Source organism: Callospermophilus lateralis, chromosome 8, assembly GCF_048772815.1.
Source record: "Callospermophilus lateralis isolate mCalLat2 chromosome 8, mCalLat2.hap1, whole genome shotgun sequence".
NCBI classification, from domain to species: Eukaryota; Metazoa; Chordata; class Mammalia; order Rodentia; family Sciuridae; genus Callospermophilus; species Callospermophilus lateralis.
In genome coordinates, this window is record NC_135312.1 from 30607304 (window position 1) to 30620521 (window position 13218).

At 36.0% G+C, this 13218-nt stretch overlaps 1 protein-coding gene across 6 annotated transcripts in view; it reads right to left on the reverse strand.

Annotated features, from left to right (window-relative positions):
- Window positions 1-516: 516 nt before the first annotated feature.
- The window catches only part of Pds5a (PDS5 cohesin associated factor A), a 143396-nt gene continuing 130694 nt past the window's right edge, over window positions 517-13218 (reverse strand). For 4 of the 6 annotated variants that reach the window (XM_076863804.2, XM_076863801.2, XM_076863803.2 and 1 more), the window contains exons 30-33: window positions 12672-12817; window positions 11282-11390; window positions 4324-4676; window positions 517-3357 (exon numbers count right to left, since the gene is read on the reverse strand). In XM_076863804.2, the coding sequence (XP_076719919.1) occupies window positions 3354-3357; window positions 4324-4676; window positions 11282-11390; window positions 12672-12817 (612 nt within the window). In that variant the 3' untranslated portion in view covers window positions 517-3353. Of the gene's footprint in view, window positions 3358-4319; window positions 4677-11281; window positions 11391-12671; window positions 12818-13218 lie in introns of those variants that run through there. The other 2 variants (XM_076863805.2, XM_076863806.2) reach the window with 2 other exon arrangements.

The following is a 13218-nucleotide window of genomic DNA, read 5'->3' on the forward strand; positions in this document are numbered from 1 at the left end:
ACCAGCAGTTGGCTGAATTCATGGTTGGGGGATTATAAAGGGGCCAAGCATTAGGGTGTGAAAGATAAACCCATTAAAGGTAAAATACAAAACTAGGGATGATGGCTCCTCTTAACTCATTTTGTAAACCTATTATTCCAGATAATTATATGCAATCTGTTCTGTCCATGAACTAGCTATTAAACCAATATATACACATCCAAGATTTGTGCTAACTAGATATGCAATAGGATAGTATGACTGAAAGTTACTTTTCGTGGGTTAAAGAACAAGTTCTAATTTTTCCAAATGTCCATCACAATTTATCATCCATTATGTTCTTCTTCAGTTCCTGGAAACCAGATGGGAGTACCTAGCCAGAAAGTATGAAGGTGGCATCTGATTTATGAAATTATGCAGACTCTAGAACCTAAATGGAAAATAATGCAAAGACATTTCATTAACTTTTGACATACCTGGGTGGACATGAATATTCAGGGCTCCACACTACTATATAATGCTGCATTTCTTTGTTTTATTTGAAACAGTGCATATTTTTAGCATTTTATGGTAAGATTTTACACTTGTCATTTACACAAATTACAAGATTCTGCTTCAAGTTTTTAAAAAATTCTAAAAATTCAGCCCATGTGCAGCACAATAATATGCAAAACTACTTTATATTATACACACTTTTTATCAAAGGAGATACAAAATTCTGGCTTGTAGTTTTAGACAAATACAAGAAGCTTCAAACTAGACACAAAGGGTTAACATCAATTTTCAAATATAAGTCTGCACTTTTGTGTTGTATTTCTCTGAGATGTGAATACCAAATTCCTAAGAGATTTTACATTTTCCTTTTCAAAGGAAAACTGACAAATTCCCTTAAAGTCCCTAGCTTTTTAACTCTCCTTTCCCTTAGTGCCAGACACTTGTATCATTTAACAAAACCCTGGTGGCCCATTTACATACCTATAGTTAATTGTTCTCTTGTAGAAGCCTAAAGAGCCATACATAGACACAAATGGCTGGGCTACATTTTGTGTAATATCACACTTAGGAACCTTCTTTCTCTTTAACTGCATTTGACTAATTGCACTGCATTCAGTTTACTAGATTACCATCAATGTACTTCCTATTGGTGACAAATTGGAGCTCTTTCCTAGGGATTGAACCCAGAAGTGCTTAACCACTTAGCCACATCTCCCAGCCCTTTTTCATTTCGGGATAGGGTCTTGTTGAATTGCTGAGGCTGGCTTTGAACATGTAATCCTCAGGCCTCAGTCTCCCCAGTTGCTGAGATTAGGTATGTGCTACCACCTCTGCCAAACTGGAGCTCCTAAGAATCAAGGTGTCAGGGCTGGGGATGTAGCTCAGTGTTAGAGCACTTGCCTAGAATGTGTGAGTCTCTTGATTGGATCTTCAGCACCTCAAAACAAAACCAAAAAGAATTAAGTTGTCTGATACTAAGAGAACTTCAAACACACCCCCTGATTGCTTGAGGGACTTTACTGATACTTATGCATAGATATTCTTTTTCAGCATGTTGGAGGCAATATTTTATACTTTCTAAAGGGTTATGAAGAGACAAAAGGAAGAAAGAATAGGACTTTTCTGCACTTTTAGGAGACTTTGATGCACTTTGTATCATTGGAATCCATTGTTCCCTAACCATCTTCTAATACCTAAATGTGTGTATGTAGATGCATACTGAAAAGAACTATCCATCTTTCAGTGATAGCCAACTCTTGATTATCTATTAGAACATTAGTGACATTTACTACCAGCAGATTTCATTCTTAATATATTCTTTTGACAATATTATTGTTTTACATTTTATGTAGACTATAGTTTAAGATCAGATATAATGCAAATGTTGCTTATTTCTGCCAGCCCACACTAGGTATGTGTAAGGAAAAAGCACATTTTTCTAGGGCTTTGGGGATGAGTCTAAGTGTACAGAGGGGGCAGAATATAAATACGAGCATAGAAAGGACAAATTTCAAAGTCCTCCTAAATTAGTGTGCCTTCATTATTTTATTTGTAAGTTTATGATTACCACAAACTAAGCCCAGTCACTATTTTATAGATAATGGAGAGTTGACTCTAATCACGTTCTTGGTTTATGACTTTAGCCCTTTTGCGTAAAAAATTCACAATAAAGCATAATATAAAAAGATTAAAAAAGACTGCCATATGACATCTAGAAGCATTTATTTTATGCAAAAAAAACTTAAATATGATTATGTGTACACAAAAAGTGCACACATTCCCTATGCTGAACAATGCCAAGAAACATAATATATTGATGCAACATTTATCCCTAAAATAAAGATAAAAACTGAGCCCAGAACAGCAGACAAAAACACTTATTTCCCAATAGCACAATGCTGAAAACTGATAGTAATCCTAACACCTCCAATTTTCCTTACAAAGCTGCCAAAGTCCAACTATTTTAAAAAATTGACTTTTTTTTACATTAATAATAAAAATCTGGTGACAAACATTATAAAACCAAATGCTGGATAGTCTTTACTCCTTTAAAATTCCAAATATTCCAACATAATCATAGGAGTAAAGACCATTTTAAAGTGATATGCTTTATGAAACAAACAATATGTACATTTATTGCAAATTATATTAAACTAAAATGAAGGGGAAATCAAAATATGAAGTTTACTACTTGCAAATCAATAATTATTTTAATTATTTTCTCACTCTGATAAAAATCAGAAAGCAACATTTATAAAATTGCCACCACATCACTTTTCATAGCAGGGAACTGAAATCTGTACATCTCATTTTTGCAGAAAAGTAGACAGGCAGAAAGAATTATACATAAAAGTTTCCAAAAGGAAAAACAAAGAAATATTTGATCTCTTTTCTTCTTAAAAAAAAAAAAAAAAAATTCAGTAGACTTCTGTTTCTTTCTTGTGTAACATGGGGATTCATGGCTCTAGAATGGATGAATTTTCAGTGTCAGTGTAAGGACATCTTGTTACTTTCTTTAAAATAAAAACTGCAGCATGGAAATTAATGGTGTATTATGTGTTTAAACTCCAGATATGCAGGAACTGGAACCAAATGTTAAGCAATTTGCTTAATTATTGACTTTTCACAGGAAAAGTCTGGGGGGAGGGAGAATAGAGTTGCTTTTAGCCTCTCTCGAGTTTCTTCTGTACATTTCCATCATAGGACTGTGGTCATGTGAAAAGGAAGTCAGAGTTTCTTTCGGTTTTCAAGGCAGAAAGTGTGTGTTCTGAAGTGAACTTCGTTTTCTGTGCAGGGACAGTCTGAATCCAAGTTTTTGCAGAAGCTGGAGCCTGCTTCTGTTTGGCCTTCATTTTTTCCCTTTTGAAAGAGTCTTCTTTTTACCTTGGGGACAGGAGTAGAAGAATATAGAGTTAGAAAAGATGTAGACAGGATAAAACCAAACCAAATGATTTCATTTTTATAGTTGTTAGCAAAAACACCAATGGAAAAACTTTTGCTTTCTACTGTTAAATGCTGCTACCAGTCCTATTTGCTTATAATGATAAGACCTATTTAATTGAAATCATAATTTTTAAATCTATACTTTCAAAAATGATATTAAAGAAAAGTCATTGGACACTATGACAAAATGAAGTTATGAACAGCAAAATAAGATCTGTCTTCTGGGATGGGTAAACAAATATATTTTGGTATACTAAAAACAAACAAAAACCAGGAGGAAAATGTATGTTAGTTCTATTAACAGGTTAGATGGAATCCCACTTTTCTACAGGGAATGTGATTCTGATTCCTGGTTAAGTAAAAATTAACTAAAGTGGGGGGGGGGGGTGGAGGTGGGGAGGAGATCTTTCTTCAAATTAGTGCTTTAAAAGCAGAGATTATGGGCTGGGGTTGTGGCTCATCGTAGAGCATTGGCCTAGCACATAGGAAGCCCTGGGTTCAATCCTCAGCGCCACATAAAAATAAATAAATAAATAAATAAATGGTATTGTGTCCAACTACAACTAAAAAATAAATATTAAAAGAAAAGCAGAGGGCTGGGATGTGGCTCAAGCGGTAGCGCGCTCGCCTGGCATGTGTACAGCCCAGGTTTGATCCTCAGCACCACATACAAACAAAGATGTTGTGAGTGCCGAAAACTAAAAAATAAATATTAAAATTCTTTCTCTCTTAAAAAAAAAAAAAGAAAGAAAAAGAAAAGAAAAGCAGAGATTATGAAGTGAAAATAAATGCCATTATGATTTTTGCAGGAAAATCAAATGCAGTTTTCACTTCCAAAAACTCAGTTGTTTTGGGGTGACTGACACTAGAATTTATTCTAAGTTAGGGAAGAATGGTGTACATTACCTTTGTAAATCAATCTGTCTCTCTGCTGGTCCCGCCTTTTTGGCTACATCTTGCAGTTTGGGTGCTTTGGCATTACCTGCTTCCAGACCCCCAGGGCTTTCTTGACTGACTGCAGCTCTCTTCCTCCCCTTATTATTGGGTTTATTTATATCATCATTTTTGGTTGCGTTGCCCTGAGATTCGGACTTAGGTCGACGTCCTCTCCTGGGTTTGGAAGGGGCGGGTGGCCCTGAGTCATCTACTTTCTCATCTGCTTTTTGTTGGATATTCTCTGCACCAGCTGCTGTTACTGTTCTTTTCTTTCCTCGGTCACTGCTGATATTGCCCTGGGTAGCCTGATCAGAATTTATTTCCTAAAAGACCACAAAACAATCCTGTAAACACAAATTCCTTAAATATCAATGATTGGTAGTTGAAAAGAAGTTGAAAGGAGTTGGGATTCCAGGGCTTCTAGTCAACTGTTTACATCTCATTTGAAAAGTCAGCTCTTTGAGGAGGACGACAATGCCTGGTGCATACTTTGGTGCTTGTCACACATTATGTACTTAGTAAACATTTACTAAAATGCATAAGCAGGCTAGGTATGGTGGCACATAGCAGTAATCCCAGTGGCTGGGGAGGCTGAGGCAGGAGGATCCCGAGTTCAAAGCCAGACTCAGCAATAGTGAGGCGCTAAGCAACTGAGTGAGACTCTGTCTCTAAATAAAATAGGGCTGGGGATATGGCTCAGTAGTCAATTGCCCCTAAGTTCAATCCCCAATACCCCACCCCACCCCCCCAAAAAAATCATAGGCAGTACACAAGAGAGAAAGAAAATTTTTGATTTTACTATAATACACACTGCTTGTCATTGATGGCATGCTCTAAATTTATCACTTTTCAAAAGGATATTTTCATAATTCAGTATGTATTTTCTTTCTTTCGTGTGATTTTAGTTTAGCATTAAGTCATCTAAAATTGTTCAAAGTAATAGAATCTCATTTTACCATAACATATATAATGGATTTAGGATAAACATTGGCTTGGGCTGAAGATGTGGCTCAGTAGCAATGTACTTGCCTGGAGTGCATGAGGCCCTGGGTTGGATACCCAGTACCAAAAATAAAAACAATAAAAAAAAAAAAAAAAAAAAAGGGATAAACAACAGTTTTCAGAATGCAAGTGACTCAATACATACACAAATGACATTTAGGAATCAGTTATATTTTTTCTTTTTAAATTTTTTCTGTAGTTGTAGATATACAGCATGCCTTTATTTTGTTTATTTATTTTTTTATGCAGTGCTAAGGATTGAACACAGTGCCTCACACAATAGGCAAGTGCTCCACCACTGAGATATAGTCCTAGCCCATCAGTTATAATTTTTTAAAAAAATTTTTTAGTTGGACTGGGGCTGTGGCTCAGTGGTAGAGCGCTCGCCTAGCATGCGTGAGGCACTGGGTTCAAACCTCAGAACCACATAAAAATGAAATAAAGATATTGTGTCCACTTAAAAACTAAAAAAAGTATTTAAAAAAAAATTTTAGTTGTAGATGGACACAATATCTTTATTTTATTAATTTATGTTGTGCTAAGGATCGAATCCAGTGCCTCACACATGCAAGGCAAGTGATCTACCCCTGAGACACAAACCCAGGCCCCCATTAGTTATAATTTGATTGATATAATTCTAATTGATTAAAGGGAACACTAATCATCCAAAAAAAAAAAATTAAAATATTGATTTTCCTCAGAAAATCATTCCAGAATGGAGGAAAATATTACACTTCGTCTTAGCCAAATTGCCAAGAAGTGATGGGAAAAATATTATAAATCTTTATGTTAAAAGAAAACTTACAAGGGGCTGGGTTGTATCTCAGTGGTAGAGCCCTTGCCTAGCATATGTGAGACCTTGGGTTCGATCCCCAGCACCACCGGGAGGAAAAAATTACACAGTGCATCAGAGAACAGATATGCAAAGTAATCTTGAAAAAGGAGAGGCGATTTCTAGGCAAAACAACCACCATGACCACTCTTTTTTTAAATTTTTTCTTTTTTTAAATTTTTGCACTGCTAGGTATAGAACCCAGGACCTTGCACATGATAGGCAAGGGCTCTGTGCCACAGGCCCAGCTCAACAAAGCACTATTACTATTAAACTCGAAGTAGGAACTATGACTTTTTTTTTTTGAATTTTTAATATTTTTTTTTTAGTTTGCGGCGGACACAGCATCTTTGTATGTAGTGCTGAGGATCGAACCCAGGCCGCACGCATGCCAGGCGAGCGCACTACTGCTTGAGCCAGATCCCCAGCCCTAAACTATGACTTCTATGGGTGGTGGTTGCTGGACATAGATTGGGGAACAAAACAGATGTGATTCCCATCCTCATGTACAAGTGTGGCAGGTGAGTAATTTTTATTTAAAATATGACATATCAATTTCTAACCAGTCCTTTTCAGGAGACAATTATTTAAATGGAGAAAATAATAATACCTGAAGATACAGAGCTTTGTAGATTTAAGGAACTCTGACCATAAGGAATGTTGGCAGTGTAGCTTCAGATAAGGTAGGAGAAGCAGGCATGGACTGCTTCATGAATGCTTCACAGAACATGTCAAAATATGAATTTATTTTTTAGTTTTAGGTGGACACTATATTCTTTATTTTATTTTATTTTTATGTGGTACTGAGGATCGAAGCCAGTGCCTCATGCAAGCCAGCACTCTACCACTGAGCCACAACCTCAGCCCCACCAAAATGTGAATTTTTTTCTAGTGCTAAAGAAAGTAATTCATAACCAGAGGATGAACATAACCCAAACTGCATTTTAATAAAAGCACATTGGCTACTGTATGGCTATTGGACTGGATGGAAGAAAGAATGTTAACTAGAAGGTAAAACTACTACAGCATTAGAAGTTGAGTTCAATTTAAAAATGGGCAAAATATCAACAAGCAATTTACATAAGGGAACATTCAAATATTCAGCAAACACACTGGCAGTCAAAGAAATGCAAATTAAATTAATAGTGGGGCTTTCAATAGGTAAGAGTGAAGAAAGTAAAAAGAACTTTGAAACTGTTGGTGGGATTGTAGAGGGAAAAAGTACTCTCTCCCCTTGTTGACAGAAATGTCAAGTGTTTCATTCCTTCACAGAATGAATATGGAAATGTCTTAAATCTATAATATAGTTATCCTTTGATCCATGGTATAAAAGCACCAGAGAGAATTTGTCGTGTGAGTGTATAAAGAATATTCATTGAGCTGGCATGGTGTCATGTCCCTATAATCCCAGAAATTTGGGAGGCCAAGATGAGAGAATCACAAGTTTGAAACTAGCCTCAGCAACTTACCAAAATCCTGACACTATTAAAAACAAAACAAAACAAAAATCACTGAAACAGTTTTTTTTGTAGTGGCAAAAGAAAGGAGTAAAACAATACAGACTAAAATGCTTAAAAGAAAACATTAAAATCATGTACTGATGACAATTACACATTTATGATAATTAGTGTATATGCATGTGTAAAAAGGGCTCAAGTAAGCCAAATGAAGAGAAAAGCAGTTGTCTTGGGTACTGAGAAAAATAACATTGCCAATATCACTTGCCTGAATCCTGGTATGTATGTGTCTTGGTTCTTCTTTTCATTACTTCCCTTATTTATGCTTCGTATTTCAATTTCCCTCATAGAGTGAATAATAGGAAAGAATATACTTTGTAAATATGTGTATATTTCTAAATATACACATCCTATTTGCTGAATAATTTCCACACAGATGCTAACACACTGGTTTATACATTAATCTCCAAGAGATTGGTTAGCAATAAATTTTAGTCCTTAATTTTAACTTTTGTAGAACTTAGGATCAAACTCATGTTCTCATACATGCCAGCTCCACCAATGAGCTACATTCCCAGTATTCCTTTCCCCTTTTTAAATTTTATTTTGTGACAGGGTCTAAGTTTTCCTGGCTGGCCTCAAACTTGATCTTCCTGCCTCAGCCTCTCAATATCTGGAATTACAGACATGTGCCATAGCTCCTGGCTTGTATCCTCCTCCTCCTCCTTCTTTTTTTTTTTGGTACTGGAGATTAAACTCAGGGGCACTCAACCACTGAGCCACATCTTCAGCCCTATTCTGCATTTTATTTAGAGACAGGGTCTCACTGAGTTGCTTAGTGCCTCGCTTTTGCTGAGGCTGGCTTTAGACTCTCGATCCTTCTGCTTCAGCCTCCCAAGGTGTTGGGATTACAGGCATGTGCCACCACGCCCAGCTTGTACCACTTCTTAATATGCACTCTAAGTATATGTAATTCAATGACTGTGACATTGTGCATTTTTGTATCTATTAATATCAAGTCTAGTTAATTCTTTATGAGGACCTGATAATATTCAAAAGTATTGGTTCTTGGATTCTAAGAATTTTGACAGTGAGAAATGGTTCCCTGTTGTTACCTGAATCCATTAATATGCTGTGTTTCAGAGAGCAGGTAGCAAAAATTTGGAGAGTGATAAATTAATCTAAAGTGCATCCTTATTGATTCAGTTTGTGTTCACAGAATGAGGGATTAGATAGAAAAAGTTATTTTGGAATAATTGTATTTTATATACCTGAGAGTAATACTAAAACATTTGATTAAAAGGTAAGTATGTTAAAAATATAATTCTGGGTGCAGTGGAACATGTGTATAATCCTAGTAGCTTAGGAGGCTGAAACAGGGGAATTGTGAGTTCAAAGCCAGCCTCATCAATGGTGAGGCACTCAGTGAAACCCTGACTCTAAATAAAATACAAAACAGGTTTAGGGATGTGGCTCAGTGGTTGAGTGTGCGCCCTGAGTTCAATCCCTGGTACCAAAATAAATAAATAAATAAATAAGTAAAATAAAAATTTCTTAATAGTATCTTTAAGCCACTCGTACTAAAAAAAAGTTATCAGGGCTAGGGATGTGGCTCAAGTGGTAGTGCGCTTGCCTGGCATGAGTGTGGCCCAGGTTTGATCCTCAGCACAACATACAAAGATGTTGTGTCCGCTGAAAACTAAAAAATAAATATAAAAAAATTCTCTCTCTCTCTCACTAAAAAAAAAAAGAAAGAAAAAAGAAAAAGAATGTGGCTGTTAAGTAAAAACTCAGGCATACTTATAAATGTTAAACCATAAAAACTTAACTTTGAGGAGTACAATATATACAAAACAGAGTGCTGACTTCTGGGTATGAATCAATGAAATTCTAAAAGTAAGATCTCAAAAACTCTCACTTCATGTGTATATACACCCCTCCCCCCCCACACACACATTTTGCTATCTCATGTTACTACTAGTGACTCTTTCCCTTTCATTAATTATATTTGGGTCATAGTTATCCTCACTCTTTTTACAGAGATACATAGACAGTTCTTAATCACAAACAATTAAAATATTTAGTAATTTTGGTCGACTGCCAATATATTCTGAAGAACAACGAGAGTTTTGGTGCATCTGAGGCTCAAATGTAAAGGAAAAGAAGACTCCTCAGTCAACAGGGACCTAGACAATCTCCTTGGCAATCATAGTCTACCTATACAAACCCCTTTTTTATCTCCAAATCTCTTCCACTTATTGCCTAAAATCCCAGCACATAGTTTGTTTTGACTGATATTCAAATGTACCTGAGAATTCAAAGGGACATAGAAGTCAAATTTGGGACACTCTAAATATCAAAAGGAATATTGACTGCAATTAATTATAAAATACTGAATAAATAAAAATTCATAAATCTACAGTGGTTCAAAGAGAGAGAGAAGTTAATTTGCCATCATTAAGGTAACTGTTACACTACTTATTACTATTGAAAAACCAGCCTCTATCTCAGAGCAAAGCCTGTCCAAGGAAGGAACATCACCTTTGTCCTTGGAAAGACCCACAGAGCACTCCTAGGCACATCCCCACCCTGCTAAGTTGTTTATCTACAAATAACAGGAGAGATCTGCAGCGCCAGGTATCCCTGACTCAGTCAAGCTAGGTGGGGATCCATAGCAACCCCCTAGCAGCCACCAATCAGCATGAGACAGGGAAATACCTGGGATGCCAGATGACCCTCCCAGTAGTTTATGGTGTTGGGAAACCATGTAGTTCAGCATGTACACCCCTCTTGGCTTAAACCAATCAGTTCAAATGAATACCCCTTTTGTACTGACCAATCACCCTTACCCAACTTGTTCCCGCCAGTGAATGTGCTAATCATGTTTTAGAATTGTTATTTGATTTTCCTGTGGTGTGTGATGATTTGCTAAGAGATGCTATGATGTATGTGGGGGTCTTCTCCAAAAGAAGACCTTCTCCTGCCTTCTCCAAAGAGTGTATAAAACTGCTGCAAACCCTGGGCTCGTGGCCTCTCAGCGTCACCAGTTGCTGTGTGAGGGCGCTGAGGACCCAGCTAGCTTGCAATAAACACCTCTTTGCTGCTTAAAAAAAAAAACCTCTCACTTCTATTCTTTCAAGGTGTAGAAGGAATATGAGGCAGAAGCATACTATTATGGGTGATCACATAAACTCTTATAAAATGAAGTGGGTAGATGCAGGCAGAATCATTTCTGCAGAGCAGAAGTATAGTAAATATTGAAGAGAGTGAAAACCACACTTGTATAAAATGTTACAGACCCAGTACATTTAGCATTTGGCTGTTGAAATTCTTACCCCTACCACAAATCATAATAAGAACCTTCACAGAAAAAAATCCACCTGTTAAATATTAACAGGACCTAGGGGTATAGTTCAGTGGTAGAGTGCTTGTCTACCATGTGTGAGGTCCTAGGTTCAATTCCCAGCTCCTCAAGATAGATGGATAGAGGGGCTGGGGTTGTGGCTTAGTGGTAGAGTGGTTGTCTAGCACACATGAGACACTGGGTTCAATCCTTGGCTCCACATAAAATGAACAAATAAAGTAAAGGTATTGTATCCACCTACAATTAAAAGAAGATAGATTAAAAATTTTTTACCTTATTCTTTACTGGATCAATATTTTTTACAGGTGTAACAGAAATAATTCTCACTGGGTTCTCCTCGTTTTCACTAATTCCAGTTTCTGTAGCCTCTGAACTCTGTTCCCTAGTGGGAAAGAAAAAAAAAAAAAAGAACCAAGGCTTCTTTATTTTACCACATACACAGAAAACTCCCCCTTTCACTCTTCCAATAAGAAACAGCTTTGCCTGGTTTAGAAATCTAAACAAGTGATGAAATGATTGCAAGATGTAGATCTTCTATAATTATAGAGTACTGCTTTATTGTATCATATGACTGATTTCCATTTAATAATGTAAGGAAGAAATCACTGCCTAAAACCACCTGACAAAGATTAATTATCAAGAAACAAAATAATGTAATTATTCTAAATCTTATCTGTTGGGGGTAAGAAACCCTAAAACAAAAATAGAACTATAAGTCATAGTATAGTACAATAATTTCCAGTATTCTTAGTGTTCTGCAAGAGAGGGGCTGTAAGGAGAAAAGGCCACTTAGGAGTGTTTGAAGCCCCATCTTCTCTGTAAACCACAGCTGTTCCATATTAATTCATTTTATATTTTGGAATTTTATTGCTAAAAATGGTTTAAACATTACTAGTTGAGTTTACCCTTAACATTTCATGGATACAAATAAAATGCTTAAAAAACCCAATGTTTAGAGTTGTAACAGCAGGGTCAGGTAGAAATTCTTTATTCAGTGACTAAAAAGCAAATATGACATATATTATGTCAAATATGACATATATTATATGGAAAATGCTATATCAACATTACCTTAATCACATTACACTAATTAGATATAAAATTTTAAAAAGTATTCCCAGTTATTTAATAGTTATTTTTTATGGTTTTCAAAGTTTTGAATTTTCTTATGTATACTGAATAAACATTTCTATGTAAATTAGTTATATAACCAATACTTGTGTTTTTTATTTTTTTTAATCTTGTGGTGGTACTGGGGATTGAATCCAGGGCCTTGCACATGCTAGTCAAGTACTCTAATACTGAATTCCCAGCCTTTTTTAACTTTTCTATGTACTTAGAATACTATATTATTTCAAAATGTTCAGTCTATTCTTGATTCTCCTCTTTAAAAAAAACACGGGCTGGGGGGTGTCGCTTGCTTTGAATGCACAAGGCCTAGGGTTTGATCCCCAGCACCACAAACCACCCCCTAATCTCTCCCCAAACCAACAAAACATGTACAAGTCATCAGAATTATTTTGTACCAAAACATTTCTAAAAGTAGAAGTCTACTTTATGATAGAGTGCTTTAGGAATAAATTAAAAGATAAACCAAGTAGTGTGTGAGAGAACAACAACAACAACAACAACAACAAAAAAAAAAACCAGAGAAAAAATTTGCCTTGATCGATTTCCGGTTGAGGGATTCAGCTCTGAATTTACATTAATATTGCTTCCGGTCTCAGTGCCAGTGGTTCTAACATAGGGTTTCCTTCCTGTTGCTGATAAAGGTTTGTTTACTGCACCTAGTACTCCAGTGGGCTTTGGCTGAAAAATCACACACACACACAAATTATTTTATACTGTAGTGAAAGGGATACATATAATTCAGAAGCAGGTAAAGATATTCTTTAGCTTAAGCCAAGAGTTGTTACCTTGGAAGATTAAGCCCTAAATTTATTAGAAATAATAATGCTGTAAATACATGTTTGGTTGTCTTAAAAAAAATTATAAGTAATTCTACTTAAAAATGAGGCAATATTTGTTATTCCTTACAGCTTTACAATGCCCCTCGATTCCAACAGGGTGCTTGAAATGGAACTCAGGATTCACAATGAGGCAAGTGCTCTACCACTGAGCTATATGCTGAGGCCTGTGTGGTTTTTTGTTTATTTTTATTTTTTAATATGATGAGATCATTCCATATTGCCAATTTTTGAACTAGTGGG